The following is a 21,468-nucleotide window of genomic DNA, read 5'->3' as shown; positions in this document are numbered from 1 at the left end:
TTGTTACAATCACTAAATCACCCCCCCCCCCCTTACGGGAATGATTCTACTCTATGCACTGTGCTATATATGACATACTCCAGACCACTTTTTTGATACCCTGTGTGGTTTACCTTATTCTGTGCAGTAAATAACATATTTCACACTGCTTCACTCTGAACACTGAGCTGCATGTTAGCCAATTTATACATACCACTCATTTATAAACAGTGTGTATATATATATATATATATATATATATATATATATATATATATATATATATATATATATATATATATATATATATATACAGTACAGACCAAAAGTTTGGACACACCTTCTCATTCAAAGAGTTTTCTTTATTTTCATGACTATGAAAATTGTAGATTCACACTGAAGGCATCAAAACTATGAAGTAACACATGTGGAATTATACATAACAATAAAGTGTGAAATAACTGAAAATATATTTCATATTCTAGGTTCTTCCACCTTTTGCAGCAGACACATCTCTAGAACTGGTAAGAGGAGACTGTGTGAATCAGGCCTTCATGGTAGAATATCTGCTAGGAAACCACTGCTAAAGAAAGGCAACAAGCAGAAGAGACTTGTTTGGGCTAAAGAACACAAGGAATGGACATTAGACCAGTGGAAATCTGTGCTTTGGTCTGATGAGTCCAAACTTGAGATCTTTGGTTCCAACCCCCGTGTCTTTGTGCGATGCAGAAAAGGTGAACGGATGGACTCTACATGCCTGGTTCCCACTGTGAAGCATGGAGGAGGAGGTGTGATGGTGTGGGGGTGCTTTGCTGGTGACACTGTTGGGGATTTATTCAAAATTGAAGGCATACTGAACCATCATGGCTACCACAGCATCTTGCAGCGGCATGCTATTCCATCCAGTTTGCATTTAGTTGGACCATCATTTATTTTTCAACAGGACAATGACCCCAAACACACCTCCAGGCTGTGTAAGGGCTATTTGACCAAGAAGGAGAGTGATGGGGTGCTGCGCCAGGTGACTACCTCTTGAAGCTCATCAAGAGAATGCCAAGAGTGGGCAAAGCAGTAATCAAAGCAAAAGGTGGCTACTTTGAAGAACCTAGAATATGAAATATATTTTCAGTTGTTTCACACTTTTTTGTTATGTATAATTCCACATATGTTCATTCATAGTTTTGATGCCTTCAGTGTGAATCTACAATTTTCATAGTCATGAAAATAAAGAAAACTCTTTGAATGAGAAGGTGTGTCCAAACTTTTGGTCTGTGCTATATATATATATATATATATATATATATATATATATATATATATATATATATATATATATATATATATATATATATATATATATATATATATATATATATAATAATTGCAATGTAATTGTAATAATGGTATATAATAATGCAGTAATTGTTTTTTGTGCATTTAGTATGTTTTTTCAAGAAAAAATGTACATAAAAATACTAACGATTTAAAACACTACTAAGCCCTTATTTGCCGCAAGGCGGGCTTACAATTAACTCCCAACCTTAGTTCAGTTTGGTGAGTTCAAGTCACCTCAAGTCACAAAGAGGTTAAATAATATCTGTAATCAAACTGGTGGAAAACCTTTAATTTTTTCAAATGAAATGTGTAATTATAACTCCAGTATTTCAAAGAAAGACAATGGGACGTACATTCCGATTAGTTTGCCCTGACTTTAACACTAATTAAGCATTAGTAATTAAACTTTATAAATATTCTATTAATTACCAATGAAAGCAACCGCTAAATAGAATAAGTTGACAGTTTATTGTTTAATGTATTTTAATTAAACTATTTTATTTTGTGTTAAAGAAAAAAAATAAAGTCTTTAAAAGGGCAGACGTAAAAATATTGCACGGGCTATTTTAAAGGCAAGATTGGGTGAAAGCTTATATTTTAGCTCCCTCTGCTGGTTTTTAGTTTATTATGATCATGATTAACTTTACAGGAGAATTTTACACTTCACTGTATAAAACACTTTCTCAAGCAATGGGGAAGAGAAGGTAAATCCAGGTCAGTACACATTTGGCCAGTATTAATGATTTGTAAAAGGCCCAATTACCTATTCTTACAAATAATGATAAAGTTATGTATATATGGTCAAATGCTGTATTCTAGGGCATGTAGCCTACAGGGCAGGCTAGAAAATAAATAAATAATAACAATAATATATATAGATAGATAGATAGATAGATAGATAGATAGATAGATAGATAGATAGATAGATAGATTTTTATTTATTTTCATTATATATGTATTAATGATTTGTAAAAGGCCCAATTACCTATTCTTAAAAATAATGATACCGTTATGTATATATGGTCAAATGCTGTATTCTAGGGCATGTAGCCTACAGGGCAGGCTAGAAAATAAATAAATAAATAATAATAATAATAATAATAATAATAATATATATATATATATATAGATCTCTCTCTCTCTATATATATATATATATATATATATATATATATATATATATATATATAGATAGATAGATAGATAGATAGATAGATAGATAGATAGATAGATAGATAGATAGATAGATAGATAGATAGATAGAGAGAGATAGATAGATAGATAGATAGATAGATAGATAGATAGATAGTGAAAATAAATAAAAATTAATCTATCTATCTATCTATATAGATAGATAGATAGATAGATAGATAGATAGATAGATAGATAGATAGATAGATTAATTTGTATTTATTATATATATATATATATATATATATATATATATATATATATACACACACACATATATATATATATATATATATATATATATATATATATATATATTTATATATATATATATATATATATATATATATATATATATATATATATATATATACATATATATACATATATATACATATACACACACACACACACGCAGTTTTTACATGTCTACAATTTATAAGCAAATACTTGGTTTTGTCTCTTTTATGCTGGCTTAGATATAGAGTACTGACACTTTTTTCCTTTTTTCTTTGTTTACAGTTGGAAATATTATGTCTAAATGTCGCCTCTGCCGATAGGCCAAACACCAAAAAGTATATTTATAATAAAATGAATTTCACATCTCTGAAAGATTAACAATAATGTTCTAGGAGATGGTAAAGATTCATAGCAAGGTGAATGGAAACAATCAAGTTGTTTACATAATGCATTTTTTAACATAATGTGATGAAACTGAAAAACAACCTCTTATAAATTCCTTTAAATATTCAATTACATTTTTTTTATTACAAGGAAAATCCTTTTTTTTTATTTTATTTTTTAAATTGTGACTTTCTTTTTGGTTTGCTTTGCAGAATCAAATATGACCTATCAATATTACAAATGATAGCAAATTATAGGCTTTAAAACGTAAAACAATACAGGTAATAAAAATTTAAAATTAAATAAAAATGTAGTTTGAAAAAAAAAAAAGTACTTTTTTTATGAGCGTTAAAACTTATGATTAATATATAAAAAGAAAAATGTCATTTGAAAAAAAGTGATTTTTATTAATCTGTTCAATTTAGGATTATTTTCAGTTTATTTATGTATGTATTTTAAACTTAATATTTTCAAACAAATTAAATTTAAAAATATTTCAGTTGGTCATTAAAATTTAAATTGAAACTATACTCTTAAAGTCATCTAAGACTTTACATAAACCCACCTCTGCTCATAAGAATATATAGCTTTAATAAAGTCCACAAATATAACTGAATATCATTAGTTGATTATAGAGTTATTAATAACAAGTCCCCTGTTGTCATTGTCAATGACGCTGATGCTAATAAAGAAATTAAAAAAATAATGAAATTAAATGATAAAAAAAATCTTGTTTTTGCCAGAGAATACAATGTTGTGTATTAAATTTTGAAAGCTGTAATAGTAGAATATGTCTTGTTAATTATTCTATAACAGAGTAACAGAATGTCTGTTGTTGGTTATGAAAAAAAAATCTAGAAAACTAATAGAATTTAGTCCTTGAAATGACTTCCTGCCCAAGTTGTGTTTTTCTTTCTCAATAAAACACAATGATATCCAGATAAGCACAAAGCTGCATGTCATGTATGTATTTATTGAATCAAGAAGCCCAATGACTTCAGCCGCGGCCACCTCTCGGAGGTCTCGGAGAAGCAGCCCAACATGTCACCGTTACCAGCCAGTCCCGCTACAGATGTTCCGATGCTCCCAACATGACATTGTCAGACCTATTTCTATTGGATTTGTAAATAAAAACTGAATTAGGTGAAAAACAGACCTTGAAAAGTGATTAGCAAATCGTCTGCGAACATAAGTAAATTTTATATTATGTTATCCGTGCCAGATCTACAGTCCAATGTCACAAACCAGTTAAGCACAGAGATTCTTGTTTTCATCTTTCATTGAGTGTCTTTTATGTGTCAAATGAATGTGATAGAAGCAAAAAATAAAGAGACACAGCAAGTCGGGGGGGGGGGGGGGGGGGAGAAAGAAAGAAGAGAAAGATGGAGGGGGGGGGAAGCAAATGAAAGGAAAGAAAAAGGGGAAGCAAGTAAGGAAGGGAAAGGGAAGAAAGGGAAACAAGGAAGAAAAAAAGAGGAAGGAAGGAAAAAGAAAGAATGGAAGGAGGGAAAAAGGAAAGGAAATGAAAAGAAAAGGAAAAAGGGAAGGGAGGGAAGAAAAGAAAGAAAGGGGATGGGGTAGGAAATGAAAGGAAATGACAAAGGAAGGAAAGAAAGGAAGAGGGAAGGAAGGGAAAAAATGAAAGAAAGAGGGAAAGAAAAAGAAATAAGCGAAGGAGAGAGGGAGGAAAGGAAAAGAAAGGAAATGGAAAAGAGAAGAAAGGGCAAAAAAAGGAAAGTAAAAAGGAAGAAAATAAAGAAAGTAAAAAAGAAATAAAAACAGATAGAAAGAATGAAAGAAAGAAGGGAAGGACGGAGGGGGGAAGCAAATGAAAGGAAAGAAAATGCGGAAGTAAAAAAAAGGAAGGAAGAAAAAAAAGGAAAAAAGAAAAGAAAGAATGAAGAGAGGGTGGGAGAGAAGAAAGGAAATGAAAGGAAGGGGAAGGGAAGAAACGGAAACAAGGAAGAAAAAAAGAGAAAGAAAGAAAGAAAAAAAGAAAGAAAGAAAGACGACGGAAGGAAGAAAGGAAAGTAAATGAAAAGAAAAGGAAAAAGGGAAGAAAAGAAAGAAAGAGAAGGGGGGAAGAAAATGAAAGGAAAGGAAAAGGAAGGAAAGAAAGGAAGAGGGAAGGAAGGGAAAAACAAAAGAAAAACAAAGAAGGGAAGGAGGAAAGGAGAAAAGGAAAGGAAAAAGAGAAGAAAGGGGAAAAAAGGAAAGTAAAAAGAAAGGAACAAAATAAATAAACAAAAAAAAAAGAAATAAAGAAAGGAGGGACAGAGGGAATGAGGGAGGAAAGGAATAAGGGAAGGAAGAGTATAAAAGGGGGAAGCAAGTAAAAAAAAGGGAAGGAAGAAAAAGAAAAGGAAAAAAGAAAATAAATGAAGGAGGGAGGGTGGAGGAAAGGAACTGAATGGAAAGGAAGGGAAAGGGAAACAAGAAAGGGAAAGAAAATAAAAAAAGAGAAAGAAAGAGGGACGGTAGGAAGGAAAAAGAAAGAATGGAAGGAGGGAGAAAGGAAAGAAAATGAAAAGAAAAAATGGAAGGAAGGGAAGAAAAGAAAGAAAGGGGAGGGGGGAAGGAAATGAAAGCAAAGGAAAAATGAAGGAAGGAAAGAAAGGAAGAGGGAAGGAAGAGAAAAACAAAAGAAAGGGAAAGAAAAAGAAAGAAGGAAAGGAGAGAGAAAGGGAAAAGAAAGGAAAAGAAAGGAAAGGAAAGGAAAATGAGAAGAAAGGGAAAACATTTAAGTAAAAAGGAAGGAAGAAAAGAAAGAAGGTAAAAAAGAAAGAAAGCAAAGAGGGAGAGAGGGAGGGAGAGAGGAAAGGAATACGAGAAGGAAGGTTAGAAAGGAAAAAAAGAGAAAGGAGGGAGGGAAGGAAATGAAGGAAAGGAAAAGGGAAGAATGAAGGAAGGGAGGAAAGGAAGAAAGGAAAATAAATGAATTGCAAAAAGGAAGGAAGGAAGGAAGGAAGGAAGAAAAGAAAAAAAGATAGAAAAAAAGAAAGAAAGAATCAAAGGGAGGGAGGAAAGGAAAGGTAAAAGGGAAGTAAGGAAAGAAAAAGAAAGAAAGAAGGAAAGAAAGAGGGGAGGGAGAGAAGGAGGGAAGGAAATGAAAGGAAAGGAAAAAGAAAGGAAGAATATAAAAAAGGATGGAAGGAAGGAGGGAGGAAAGAAAAAGAAAGGAAAGGAAAAAGTGAAGAAAGGGAAAAAAGGAAGGGAAAAAATAAAAAAAGGGAAGGAAGGGAGGAAGAAATGGATGGAAACAAGAGGCAGATAGATAGATAGATAGATAGATAGATAGATAGATAGATAGATAGATAGATAGATAGATAGATAGATAGATAGATAGATAGATAGATAGATACTGTAGATAGATAGATAATTCAGCGTCTGGATCTGAGCTCCCTGCAATGCAGATCTTCACCGCGCACCCAAAACACAAACTGACCAGCAGAATACCTTCATCTTTCTGGGAAGTTGGATCTTTAAAGGACGTAAAATGTAGAAGTGACCTGCTCTTCGGTTTCTGGTAAGCACTATATAAGTCATAAAATCTGACTCAGCCTCCATTACAGCTGATCCTGGGGAAGTTTTGCTGTCATCTTAATGGGAAGGTAATATATTAAACACAAGGAAAGCGGTGGCCAGGTGTAACGATTGTGGCTTCAGGCTGGGTTGTCGATATACAAGGATAAACTCGCACACAGGTATACACTCACCAGAACCACGGGACAGATGGTGGTGGGGGGTAAGATATGATCCTTCAGGGGTCCGCATTCACATTCAGGTTTCAGGTGGGATGCACATTTGTTGTGAAGCTGTGGGTAAAAGAAAGAATTTAACTTCCGTTGAAAAGATTAGCAAAGCATTGAAAGACCAATATTTGTTTGTAAAACTGTCTGCAAAGGAACTCTTTATGAGCTCATGCAAGCATACTGCAAAGGCATGAAGGTTCAACTTGGTAAAAAATATCCTAACTAATAACAGAAATTTCACCACAAATGCATCCTAAACACACTGCAAACCCATTACAAATGCATGTAAACACGTGTGCGAAAATAAACACTGAGCACATAAATTGTGGTGCAAATCGGCCCTCAGTCAGTTTCTCAATGCTTTACTGAAATTTGTTAAGGTTTACAATCCAGCTATCCTCAGACTTTATATTACTTTTATCACTCACACTATCTGTATTTAAAGATATGGTTACATACATTACAATCTCTTCTTACAGTTTTTTTATCTGTAAATTGTATGATCATTGCTTAATGTTTTTTGCTAGAAAATTACATAGAACCCCCAAACATTATGTATGTTTTTTTAGCAGAGACCCTAGAGAATACAATGTCGGTCATTGCAACTTTTTATCTTGCATGGTATTTGCGCAGCAATGCTCGTGGAATGTCGCCAAACTTCGGTACTTAAAAAGAGGAGGTCTAGGGCTAAAATTATTGCTCTTGCTCTAACGTTCGCGGTGACATCTCACGTGTGTGTTTTGAACACCGTTTTCATATGTGGGCGGGACTTGCGTATGCGTTCGCTTCTGCATGCGAGCACACTGGGACAGGGGCACTTTAAAAAAATGTTGTTGTTTTTTATTGTTATTGTACTTTACATTTTTTAAATTGACACTTTAAAAAAAATAATAATAATTGAATCGCTTTTATTCCTATTACAAGGAATGTAAACATCCCTTGTAATAGGAATATGGCATGACAGGTCCTCTTTACAGTGAGATTTGGGGGTCAATAAGACCTCACATATCACCTCCAGGCGGGGAAGCCTGAAATAATAAAAAGAATAAACGATCCTGGCTTCCCAGCCGAGGCGGGAAACCGTTTTTTTTTAATGCAGAGGCCGGGCGTCACGTCATAACATCGCGTTTGGCCTCCGACGATCATAGAGACTCTGGCAACCATTTGGTCCACTGGAAATCTTTATGGTGAACATCCAGGGCCGGCAGATCCGTTCTCCCACTCATCGATCGCAGCGGTGAGTCGGTAGAAGCACCGGAGGGCGGAGGGAGGGGGTGTCCCCTTTCGCCGCCCGTAAGGACGATCAAGTGGCTGACAATCCGCTATGATAATTCCTATGGTGTAGGGAATCGCCGGCTGAAAACAACAATGTCTGAATGATGCCTGTAGCTGTACCAATCATTCAGATATACCACCACAAAGCCCAGGACGTCTTTAGACGTCCAGCCGTCGTCAAGTGGTTAAGGGTGCTCTGGGCTATGCTAGGGAGCAAAACTTTGGAAGCTATGCCCAAAAAAAGGCAGTTAAAAGGCAAAAGGCTAATTACTAGTATTGTCACCAGTAAGGCCTCTTACACACGACCGAGTTTCTCAGCAAAACCGAGCAAGAAACTTGCTGGGATTTTTTTTTTTTCAGAGGAAACGTGTGTACATTTTTCGACGAGGAAACTGTCGAGGATCCCGTCAAGCCAAAAAGAGAGCATGTCTTCTTTTTCCTCGACGGGAATGGAGAAACTTGCCTTGTCAAGTTCCTCGACAGCCTAACAAGGAACTCGACGAGGAAAACGATGTGTTTCGCCCGTCGAGTTCCTCGGTTGTGTGTACGAGGCTTTCGTCTCCTTATACTTCTCTGCTTCCTGACTTGCGATCTGGAGAAGGAAAGATGGAACACCCTGTTGGCTGGGCGAAATGCGTTGGTTGCATGTTCTGGGAGAAGTCGGGCTGACGCTGTGTTCACCTTTTTCAACCTGGGCTGTTTCTTTGAAATTCAGCATCCCATCTGTCCTTCTCCCCCATGTGTATACAGAGCTGGGATGGGCACCTGCCTTCAATGTGAATTTTGTATTATGGGATGACTGCTTAGAGTTGTACCCAAAGCTTGTACGGTTCTTGCTACGGACTCATGATGCCTTATTCTGCACAGTGTGCCTATGTAGAAGTGACCATCTTGGTAGAGGCAGGTTTTTGCTTTTCTCAGATCCTCCAGCAAGGGGAATAGTGAGGAACGCAGTGGTGACATCACCAAATCACACTCTAAATCTACTGAAGCCTTGTACACACGACCGAGGAACTTGACGGGCGAAACACATCGTTTTCCTCGTCGAGTTCCTTGTTAGGCTGTCGAGGAACTCGACAAGGCAAGTTTCTCCATTCCGGTCGAGGAAAAAGAAGACATGCTCTCTTTTTGGCTCGACGGGATCCTCGGCAGTTTCCTCGTCGAAAAATGTACACACGACCGGTTTCCTCGGCAAAAAAAAAAATCCCAGCAAGTTTCTTGCTGGTTTTTGCAGAGAAACTCAGGCCCCGTACACACGACCGAGTTTCTCGACAGAATTCAGCCAGAAACTCGGTTCAGAGCTGAATTCTGCCGAGAAACCCGGCCGTGTGTACACTTTCGGCCGAGGAAGCCGACGAGGACCTCGGCGAGGAAATAGAGAACATGTTCTCTATTTCCTCGTTGTTCAATGGGAAATTTAAGCTCGCCGAGGTCCTCGGCGGCTTCACAAGGAACTCGACGGACAAAACGATGTGTTTTGCCCGTCGAGATCCTCGGTCGTGTGTACGCCGCCTAAGTCGTGTGTACGAGGCCTGAAGCCTCGTACACACGACTGAGGTACTCGACAGGCGAAACACATAGTTTTCCTCGTCGAGTTCCTTGTTAGGCTGTCGAGGAACTCGACAAGGCAAGTTTCTCCATTCCCGTCAAGGAAATAGAGAACTTGCTCTCTTTTTGGCTCGTCGAGTTTCTCAGCAGTTTCCTCGACGAAAATGTACACACGACCGGTTTCCTCGGCAAAAAAATATCTCCCAGCACGTTTCTTGCTGGTTTTTGCATTCTTGTGTACGAGGACTAAGACTATCAGTAAAAGGCGGCAGTGCCTTAGATCTGACACTGCAGACATACAGCTTTGAGGCTGTTTAATGTTCTTAACGTGAACTGTAAAACAGGACAATTTGGTTTGTTGCAGGCTGGCTGTTAGGATTAAGTTCACCTGCTGGTGGCACTATTCTGCTCTGGGCTTTTTGCTGCAGTTCCAGTGTCCACCAGCAGGTGTCTCCCAGGAGCCAGCAGGCTGGTGTAATCAGGCAAATTAGTGTTCAGCCATTAGTGGCTACTTAAAGGGGTTGTAAAGGTACCATTTTGTTTTCCTAAATAGTTTCCTTTACCTTAGTGCAGTCCTCCTTCACTTACCTCATCCTTCCAGTTTGCTTTTAGTAAATCAACCCCATCATAAATTTTATTTTTTTCCAGTTTGGCTTAAGTTTAACCACTTGCCGACCGGGTCACGCCGATATACGGCAGAATGGCACGTACAGGCAGATTAACATACATGTACGTTGCCCTTTAAGACGCGGCTTGTGGGCGTGCGCGCCCGCCGCGAGTGACATGTGTTCAGCTGCAGGACCCGGAAGGGAGAAGAAGCCTTAAAGGGGTTGTAAAGGTACAATTTTTTTTCCTTAATAGCTTCCTTTACCTTAGTGCAGTCCTCCTTCACTTACCTCATCCTTCCATTTTTCTTTTAAATGTCCTTATTTCTTCTGAGAAATCCTCACTTCCTGTTCTTCTGTCTAACTCCACACAGTAATGCAAGGCTTTCTCCCTGGTGTGGAGTGTCGTGCTCGCCCCCTCCCTTGGACTACAGGAGAGTCAGGACGCCCACTAACACACAGCTCCTTTCTCTATCTGCAACGTAGAGAGCGTCCTGACTCTCCTGTAGTCCAAGGAAGGGGGCGAGCACGACACTGCCGCGTCTTAAAGGGCAACGTACATGTATGTTAATCTGCCTGTACGTGCCATTCTGGCATATATCGGCGTGACCCGGTCGGCAAGTGGTTAAACTTAAGCCAAACTGGAAAAAAATAAAATGTATGATGGGGTTGATTTACAAAAGGCAAATAGACTGCACTTTGCAAAGTGCAATTGCAGTTGCTCCAGAGCTCAGTAAATGAGATAAAGCTTCACTTTGCAAAGAACACCCAATTATGTGCAAGGAAAATGTAAAAAATGTGTGTGGCCACCCTTATTTTCCAGCACTGCCTTAACCCTCTTGGGCATGGAGATCACCAGAGCTTCACAGGTTGTCACTGGAGTCCTCTTCCCCTCCTCCATGATGACATCACAGAGCTGGTGGATGTTAGAGACCTTGCACTCCTCCACCTTCCGTTTGAGGAGTCCCACAGATGATCAATAGGATTTAGGTCTGGAGACATGCTTGGCCAGTCCATGACCTTTACCCTCAGCTTCTTTAGCAAGGCAGTGGTCGTCTTGGAGGTGTGTTTGGAGTCGTTATCATGTTGGAATACTGCCCTGCGGTCCAGTCTCTGAAGGGAGGGGATCATGCTCTGCTTCAGTGGGGGTTATTTACGAAAAGCAAATCCACTTTGCTCTGCAAGTGCACTTGATAGTGCAGTCGCTGTAGATTAGATCAGAGGGGGACATGCAAGGAAAATAAAAAACAGCATTTTAGCTTGCACATGATTGGATGGTAAAATCAGCAGAGCTTCCCCTCATTTCAGATCTTCCCCCCGGATCTACAGTGACTGCACTTTCAAGTGCACTTGTAGTGTAAAGTGTATTTGCCTTTCGTAAATAACCCCCAGTGTGTCACAGTGCAAGTTGCTATTCATGGTTCCCCCAATGATCTGTATCTCCCCAGTGCCGGCAGCACTCATGCAGCCCCAGACCATGACACTCCCACCACCATGCTGGACTGTAGGCAACACACACTTGTCTTTGTCCTCCTCACCTGGTTGCCGCCACACACGCCTGACACCATCTGACACCAAATAAGTTTATCTTGGTCTCATCAGACCACAGGACATGGTTCCAGTAATCCATGTCCTTACTCTGCTTGTCTTCAGAAAACTTTTTGCAGGCTTTCTTGTGCATCATCTTTAGAAGAGGCTTCCTTCTGGGATGACAGCCATGCAGACCAATTTGATACAGTGTGCGGCGTATGGTCTAAGCACTAACATGCTGACCCCCACCCCTTCAACCTCTGAAGCAATGCTAGCAGAACTCATACGTCTATTTCCCAAAGACAACCTCTGGATATGACGCTGAGCACGTGACCTCAACTTCTTTGGTGGACCATGACGAGGCCTGTTCTGAGGGTAACCCGTCCTGTTATACCGCTGTATGGTTTTGGCCACCGTGCTGCAGCTCAGTTTCAGGGTCTTGGCAATCTTCTTATAGCCTAGACCATCTTTATGTAGAGCAACAATTCTTTTTTTCAGATCCCCAGAGAGTTCTTTGCCACGAGGTGCCATGCTGACCAGTATGAGAGAGTGAGAGCGAGAGGAAAATGGCTAATTGGGCCCAATTTGGGCATTTTCACTTAGGGGTGTACTCACATTTGTTGCCAGCGGCTTAAACTTTAATGGCTGCGCCTGCGTGTTGAGTTATTTTGAGGGGACAGCAAATGTACACTGTTATACAAGCTGGACACTCACTACACAACATTGTAGCAAAGTGTCATTTCTTCAGTGTTGTCACATGAAAATATATAATAAAAATATTCACAAAAATGCGATGAATGCTCTCCTTGCCCGGCCCGGTCAGTTTAGGTGGACGGCCATGTCTTGGTAGGTTTGCAGTTGTGCCATACGCTTTCCATTTTTGGATGATGGATTGAACAGTGCTCTGTGAGATGTTAAACACGTGGGATATTTTTTTATAACCTAACCCTGCTTTATACTTCTCCACAACTTCATCCCTGACCTGTCTGTTGTGTTCTTTGGCCTTCATGATGCTGTTTGTTCACTAAGGTTCTCTAACAAACCTCTGAGGGCTTCGCAGAACAGCTGAATTTCTACTGAGAATAAATTACACACAGGTGAACTCTATTTAGTAATTATGTGACTTCTGGAGGCAATTGGTTCCACTAGATTTCAGTTAGGGGTATCAGAGTAAAGGGGGCTGAATACAAATGCCCCCCCCCCCCCACACTTTTCACATATTTATTTGTAAAAAAAAATTGAAAACCATTTTCCTTCCACGTCACAATTATGTGCCACTTTGTGTTGGTCCATCATATAAAATCCCAATAAAATACATTTCAGTTTTTGGTTGTAACATGAGAAAATGTGGAAAATTTCAAAGGGGTATGAATACTTTTTCAAGTCACTGTATATCTAGTTATAACTTTGGTTAACTACTAGCCGACCAGCCACCGTCATTATACGGCGGCAGGTCGGCTCTCCTGGGCGAGAGCCCGTAGCTATACATCCGCTTTTCGAGCGGCCACTAGAGGCGCGTGCGCGCCGCCTGAGGCGCGCGCGCCCCCCGCTTGCCCCCGACTCCCGTGCGTGTGCCCGGCGGGCTCGATCGCCGCCGGGCACCCGCAATTGCTCGTTACAGAGCGGGGACCGGGAGCTGTGTGTATAAACACACAGCTCTCTGTCCTGTCAGCGGGGGAAATGCTGATCTTCTGTTCATACAATGTATGAACAGAAGATCAGTAATTTCCCCTAGTGAGGCCACCCCCCCTACAGTTAGAACACACCCAGGGACATACTTAACCCCTTCCCCGCCCCCTAGTGTCAGTGGCATTTTTATAGTAATCCAATGCATTTTTATAGCACTGATCGCTATAAAAATGCCAATGGTCCCAAAAATGTGTCAAACGTGTCCGAAGTGTCCGCCATAATGTCGCAGTACCGAAAAAAAATCGCTGATCGGCGCCATTACTAGTAAAAAAAAAATATTAATAAAAATGCCATAAAAATACCCCCTATTTCGTAAATGCTATAACTTTTGCGCAAACCAATCAATAAACGCTTATTGCGATTTTTTTTACGAAAAATATGTAGAAGAATACGTATCGGCCTAAACTGAGGAAAAAAAATGTTTTTTTATATATTTTTGGGGAATATTTATTACAGCAAAAAGTAAAAAATATTCATTTTTTTCAAAATGGTCGCTCTATTTGTGTTTATAGCGCAAAAAAAAAAAATGCAGAGGTGATCAAATACCACCAAAATAAAGCTCTATTTGTGGGAAAAAAAGGACGCCAATTTTGTTTGGGAGCCACGTTGCACGACCGCGCAATTGTCAGTTAAAGCGGTGCAGTCCCGCAAAAAGTGCTCTGGTCTTTGGGCAGCAATATGGTCCGGGGGTTAAGTGGTTAAGTGTAAACTTAAATTTACATTAAGGGAGGCAGGTTAGGAAGGTTTGTTATTTTCTTTTTATATCTTATAGGCTTTAAAAAAATATATATATATTTGTGAATATATTAAGGGAAATGTACACAGAAACACCATAAATCCCTTTACATGGTACGGGTTTTTTTTTTAACCACTTAACCCCCCGGACCTTATTTCTGTTCAAAGACCAGAGCACTTTTTGCGATTCGGCACTGCATCGCTTTAACTGACAATTGCGCAGTCGTGCGACGTGGCTCCCAAACAAAATTGACATCCTTTTTTTCCCACAAATAGAGCTTTCTTTAGGTGGTATTTGATCACCTCTGCGGTTTTTAGTTTTTGCGCTATAAACAAAAATAGAGCGACAATTTTGAAAAAAAAAGAATATTTTTTACTTTTTGCTATAATAAATATCCCCCAAAAATATATAAAAAAAATTTTTTTTTTCCTCAGTTTAGGCCGATACGTATTCTTCTACCTATTTTTCGTTAAAAAAATCGCAATAAACGTTTATTGATTGGTTTGCGCAAAAGTTATAGTGTTTACAAAATAGGGGGTCGTTTTATGGCATTTTTATTAATATATTTTTTTTACTAGTAATGGCGGCGATCAGCGATTTTTTTTCGGTACTGCGACATTATGGAGGACACTTCGGACACTTAAAACATTTTTGGGACCATTGTAATTTTTATAGCGATCAGTGCTATAAAAATGCATTGATTACTGTAAAAATGCCACTGGCAGTGAAGGGGTTAACACTAGGGGGCGGGGAAGGGGTTAAGTATGTTCTAACTAAAGGGGGGTGGGACTGACCAGGGGAAATGACAGATCGCTGTTCATACATTGTATGAACAGGCGGTCAGGAATGTCTCCCCCTGACAGGACCGGGAGCTGTGTGTTTACACACACAGCTCCCGGTCCTTGCTCTGTAACGAGCGATCGCGGGTGCCCGGCGGTGATCGCACCCGCCGGGCACACGTGTCGGGACGAGCGGGGGGACGAGCAGGGGGCGCGCACGCGAACCTAGTGGCCACTTTGCGAGGTGACGTAGAGCTACGGGCTCTCGCGCAGGGGAGCCGACCTGCCGCCGTATAACTGTGGCGGCTGGTCGGCAGGTAGTTAAATTTACATTAGGAGTTGAGTTTAGGGAGGCAGGTTAGGAAGGTTTGTTATTTTCTTTTTATATCTTATAGGTTTTAAAAAATATATATATATTTTTGTGAATACATGAAGGGAAATGCACACAGAAACACCATATATCCCTTTACATGGTACGGGTTTATTTTAAGGTTAAATAAGAACATATGAATAGAAAAACGCATGTCAGAGAGTTTAAAGGAGCTGCACACCCCAGAAAATTGCAAAATGGAAAGATTCCCCCAAGGGTTTTTTTTTTTTTTTTTTTTTAGCAGCTAGGTATTCCAATCAGAGAGGTTTACATAGTTTATGTTATTGTAAAATCTTTATAGGACAAAATGAATACAGACATAGAATTAGTTCTGGCTACAGTTGTATGCAATCATGTTCCATTACAACTGTAAAATATTGCACAATGCAATTATCAATTGACAATACATTGCACAAATGATATCCACTAAAGAGAAACTAACGCGTTTCGACCTATTTGGTCGTAGTCTTTTTCAGGATGTTTTTTGCCTCTACAAAGATATATCAAAACATCCATATGTTCAATGCTTCATAAACTATAAGTGTGTGCAGTTCTAATGGAACATGATTGCATACACCTGTAGCCAGAACTCATATTTTAATTCCTAATTCTATTTCTTCAGCCCCGGAAGATTCTACCCCCTTCCTGACCAGAGCACTTTTTACAATTTGGCACTGTGTCGCTTTAACTGACAATTGCCTGGTCATTTAATGCTGTACCCAAACGAAATGTGTGTCCTTTTTTCCCCACAGATAGAGCTTTATTTTGGTGGTATTTGAACACATCTGCGGTTTTTATTTTTTGCGCTATAAACATATATAGAGCGACAATTTTGAAAAAAAAAAAAAAAATATTGTTTACTTTTTGCTATAATAAATATCTCCAAAAATTACTATCAGTTTAGGCCAATATGTATTGTTATACATATGGGGCCAGATCCACGTACAACGGCGCATGTTTACGTCCGGCGTAGCGTATCTCAGATACACTACGCCGCCGTAACTTACAGCGTATTTCCCGTATCCACAAAAATTTTTAAGTAAGTTACGGCGGCGTAGTGTAAATGTGTCGGCGTAAGGGTGCGCAATTCAAATCACTAAGTTGTGGGCGTGTTTTATGTTAATATGTCCTGACCCGACATAAATGAAGTTTTTTTTTTAACGGTGTATGCGCCGTCCGTGGGGGTATCCCAGTGCGCATGCTCCAAATTAACCCGCAACAAGCCAATGCTTTCGACGTGAACGTAATTCTACGCAAAGCCCTATTCGCGAACGTTTTACGCAAACGACGTAAACAACGTTAAAATTCGACGCTGGCCCCACATCCATACTTAACATTGAGTACGCCTCATATAGCAGGGGTAATGTTACGCCAAAAAAAGCCTTACGGAAACAACGTAAAAAAATGCGCCGGCCGGACGTACGTTTGTGGATTGGTGTATCTAGCTAATTTGCATACTCAACGCGGAAATCGACGGAAGCGCCACCTATCGGCCAGCGTAAATATGCACCTTAGATCCAACGGCGTACTAAGACGTATGCCAGTCGGATCTAGCCCAGCTTTAGGCGTATCTTGTTTTGTGGATACAAAACAAAGATACGCCGGAGCAACCTAGAAGTTACGCGGCGTATCAATAAATATGCCAGCGTAACTTCTTTGTGGATCTGGGCCATGGTATGTATTTTGGTAAAAAAAAGTGTATATTGATTGGTTTGCGCAAAAGTTATAACGTCTACAAACTATGGGAAAGATTTATGGCATGATAATGGCGTTTTTTTTTTTACTAGCAATGGCGGTCATCTGTGATTTTTTGCGACATTGCGACGGACAGATCGGAGACTTTTGGCACATTTTTGGGACCATTGACATTTATAGAGCGATAAAGTGCTATAAATATGCACTGGCTACTGTATAAATGTTACTGGCAGGGAAGGGGTTAACACTAGGGGGCGATTAAGTGTGTGTTCCCTCACTGTGTTCTAACTGTGCGGGGAGTGACTAGTAGACATGTGCACACTGAAATATTTTCGTCCGAAAAATGTATTTATTTAGTTACTCCCGAAATTTATTTTTATTTATTTTGTTTCGTTAAAAAATGCATTCGTCCGAAAATCCGAATAAATTAAGGTCGAATCTGTCATTAAAGGCTTATGGTGTCTGTCGAATGTTCTAAGAAGATTCAACGAAGCAGTTAAACTGTACGGGCCAGATTCACAAAGAGATACGACGGTGTATCTCCTGATATCTACAGATACACCATCGTATCTCTGACTTACACTGGTCCTATCTATGCGCCTGATTCATAGAATCAGTTACGCATAGATAGGGCTAAGATCTGACAGTGTTACACTGTGTTACACGGTTGGATCTTTTTTTCAATTTAAAAATGGCGCCGGGGGCGTTCCCGCTGATTTCCGATAAATATTATGTAAATCAGCGAGATACGCAAATTCACGAACGTACGCGGACCCGTCGCAGTGTTCTTATGTCGTTTCCGTAGCGGTTTTCCCGGTCGTATACTTACCCCTGTTTTTAGCAGGCGCAGCCAATGTTAAGTATAGCTGGCGTTCCCGCGTCGAATTTGAATTTTCCAACGTCGTTTGCGTACGCCGATTCACGAACACGCGCGTCGCAAGTCCCGCTCACGTCGAAACCACTGACGTCCTAGTGACGTCAGTGGGAGCAATGCACGCCGGGAAATTCCCCGGACGGAGCATGCGCATTTAAATCGGCACGGGAAACGCGCCTGATTTAAATAGTAATTTAGGATCCGCCGTCGCAAGTTTGGAGGTAAGTGGTTTGTGAATTAGCCACTTGCCTCCTAAACTTGCGGGAGCGGATCTTAATTCACGTAGATCGAGCGGATCTATAGATCCGCTGAGCTACGTGAATCTGGCCCTACGACTCCATGATCGTACATTTCCAGTCGAATGCTCCACCCACAAGCTATAGTAGAATTCTAATGTTGTATGACACTAGTAATAATTATATTTATTAATTATTATTACTAGTCAACCAACATTAGAATTCTTCTATAGCATATGGGCGGAGCGTTTGACCATAAACGTCCGCTCACAGCGATTGTATGTTTTTAGCTGCTCCATCGAATCTTCATGTCTCTATAATGTCGAATCTTTTCTCTCTATGTCAAATAATCTTGGACTAATAGGCCCCGTACACACGTCCGAGGAACTTGACGGGCAAAACACATCGTTTTGCCCGTCGAGTTCCTTGTGAAGCCGCCGAGGATCTTGGCGAGCCGAAATTTGCCATTGAACAACGAGGAAATAGAGAACATGTTCTCTATTTCCTCGCCGAGGTCCTCGTCGGCTTCCTCGGCTGAAAGTGTACACACGGCCGGGTTTCTCGGCAGAATTCAGCTCTGAACCGAGTTTCTGGCTGAATTCTGCCGAGAAACTCGGTCGTGTGTACGGGGCCATAGAGTTAGGTTAGGCACATTCAAGCACAGGATCGATAGACACAGATCGCTAACGTCAACGTCATGTCGAATCTTCTATCTGTATCGAACTGTTGTCGCAACAAAACGAAAATAAAGCATAGGTTTTGGCTGAAGTTGGGCTTCAAGTTTAAGGGCAAGGCAAAAGAAAGAAAGAAAAAGTTCTTCTTGAAGGAAACAAATTAAATTGTCACCTTTTTAAATTTTAATTCAATATTCTATTTCTACTGGTATTCTTTGCATTAAATTAGCAAAACCGTATGAGCCTTTTGCTCACTTAAAAGATCTGCACTTCTGAGATTGCTAATTTATGCGTGGTGAACAGTATGAAGCATGTCTCCCTATTTCAGTCACAGCAACATTTCTAAACTTTAAATTATGTTTTGGCAGTAGGTGTTTTTTTTGGTGTTAAATATTTGAATATTTAAATTTATATTTACAACATAAATATTTTAGGCAAATATTGTAGATTTAGTTACCGTATTTATCGGCGTATAACATGCACTTTTTTCCTCTGAAAACAGAGGGTAAACAGTGCCTGCGTGTTATACGCCAATATCATAATTTAACAATAGGGGGCGGAATTGGGCAGTCCGCCCCAGGAGCCACCCATTGGGGGGGGTGTCACGCTGGCTGTCCCGCATCCCCTGGCCCTGGAACAATGCTCCCTGCATAGTCTGAGTCACTTGCCAGCCCCTTCTACACCGCTCCTCCTGTGTCAGTGTCATTGTAAAACGAAGCTTATAAATTTTCTGGCTGCTCTCCTCCTCCTCCTCCTCTTAGGCCCCATGCACACGACCGAGAAACTCGACGTGCCAAACACATCGAGTTCCTCATCGAGTTCAGTGTGGAAGCCGCCGAGGAACTCGGCGGGCCGACTTTTGCCATTGAACAACGAGGAAATAGAGAACATGTTCTCTATTTCCTCGCCAAGGTCCTCGTCGGCTTCCTCGGCCGAAAGTGTACACACGGCCGGGTTTCTCGGCAGAATTCAGCTCTGAACCGAGTTTCTGGCTGAATTCTGCCTAGAAACTCGGTCGTGTGTACGGGGCCTCAGTGTAGCTTTGATTGGAGGAGGAGAGCAGTCACATGACCTACTGTGTCACATCAGAGGAGAGCAGTCATGTGACCAGGTCAGTGGAAAAAAAAACTGAGCTATTGTGGTAGATGGAAGCTTCAGTTTGCAATAGGAGGGACACGGGAGGAGCAGTGTGGAAGGGGCTGACAGTGATTTTTTATTTTTACTTACCTGTAGAGAATGCTGGCAGCACTGTCCCAGGAGACTGGGAGTCTCATGGGAGTGCAGTGTGGCTGTGTACTGGATGGGGGAATGTATAATGGATGGGGGGCTGTATAATGGATGGGGGCTGTATAATGGATGGGGGATGTGTACTGGATGGGGGGGGTGTATAATGGATGGGGGAGCTGTACTGGATGGGGGGGGCTGTATAATGGATGTGGGATGTGTAATGGATGGGGAGGCTGTGTACTGGATGGGGGGATGTATAGTGCATGTGGGGGATGTATAGTGGATGTGGGGGAATGTATAGTGGATGGGGGCTGTGTACTGGATAGGGGGATGAGTACTGGATGGGGGGATGTATAGTGCATGTGGGGGATGTATAGTGGATGTGGGGGAATGTATAGTGGATGGGGGCTGTGTACTGGATAGGGGGATGAGTACTGGATGGGGGGGATGTATAATGAACAGGGGCTGTATACTGGGGAGGGGGGCTGTATAATGGATGGGGGCAGGGGTCAAGTCCTGGGGAAAAATGTGTGGAAACTCCCACCCAAGATCCACTCCCCCACCAAAAAAAAAAAATGATACGCTCATATGCATAATTTTTTATATTTCGATCCACTGTACCTTAGTAATCCTTTATGTTACTGGCCGCTTCCTGTATACGGATTCATCGGGTAGTGTGCGGGTATTCCGTCACTTCCTCGATGCCGCAATGTCTCCTGGGAGCTTTTGTCATTGTTCCCAGGAGACATTGCGGAGGTCTGCCGCGAGTTATCGCGGGATTTAGAAAGAACTTTAGTACTAAGGTTCGCCTGCCCCTGACAGTGACTCGAGCTGGGCATCGCCGCTTAGTGAAGCATTGGCTCGGGCGGCTCGCCTGCTCTCGGCTGCTCTTTCTGTGAATCTGGCCCTCTATATCTACATCCAATGATACATTAGTGATGGTCAGTGGGAAGAATGCTCCTTAGGCCGCGTACACACGATCAGTCCATCCGATGAAGCTGTCTGATGTGCCTACACACCATAGGTTAAAAACCGATCGTGTCAGAATGCGGTGACGTAAAATACAACGACGTGCTGAAAAAAACAAAGTTCAATGCTTCCAAGCATGCGTCGAAGCAGTCCATTTTCAACGGTTTTGACCGATCGTGTGTACGCGGCCTTAGACTTGTGGCCATTGGGAAGACATACCCCCTTCCAGATAGCTAAAAAGATCTTTGGTGTCAATGATAACTTATCTGAAGCCTCGTACACACGTCTGAGAATCTCGTCAGGAAAAACCTGTTGTTTTCCCTGACGAGATTCTTGGCAAGAAACTCATGCCACTGGAGTGTACTGACTTTCATTTCAAA

At 40.7% G+C, this 21,468-nt stretch overlaps 1 protein-coding gene across 1 annotated transcript in view; it reads right to left on the bottom strand.

Moving 5' to 3' along the window:
- Window positions 1-21,468, bottom strand: part of DGKB (diacylglycerol kinase beta) — a 664,259-nt gene that overhangs the window by 354,959 nt on the left and 287,832 nt on the right. Inside the window, exon 14 of the mRNA XM_040352255.1 lies at window positions 6,846-6,944. Coding sequence (XP_040208189.1) covers window positions 6,846-6,944 — 99 coding nt within the window. The remainder of the gene's footprint in view (window positions 1-6,845; window positions 6,945-21,468) is intronic.

This window comes from Rana temporaria, chromosome 5 (genome assembly GCF_905171775.1).
Source record: "Rana temporaria chromosome 5, aRanTem1.1, whole genome shotgun sequence".
NCBI classification, from domain to species: domain Eukaryota; kingdom Metazoa; phylum Chordata; class Amphibia; order Anura; family Ranidae; genus Rana; species Rana temporaria.
Note: the sequence above shows the minus strand (reverse complement) of the source record. Positions and strands in the feature narration are given on the sequence as shown.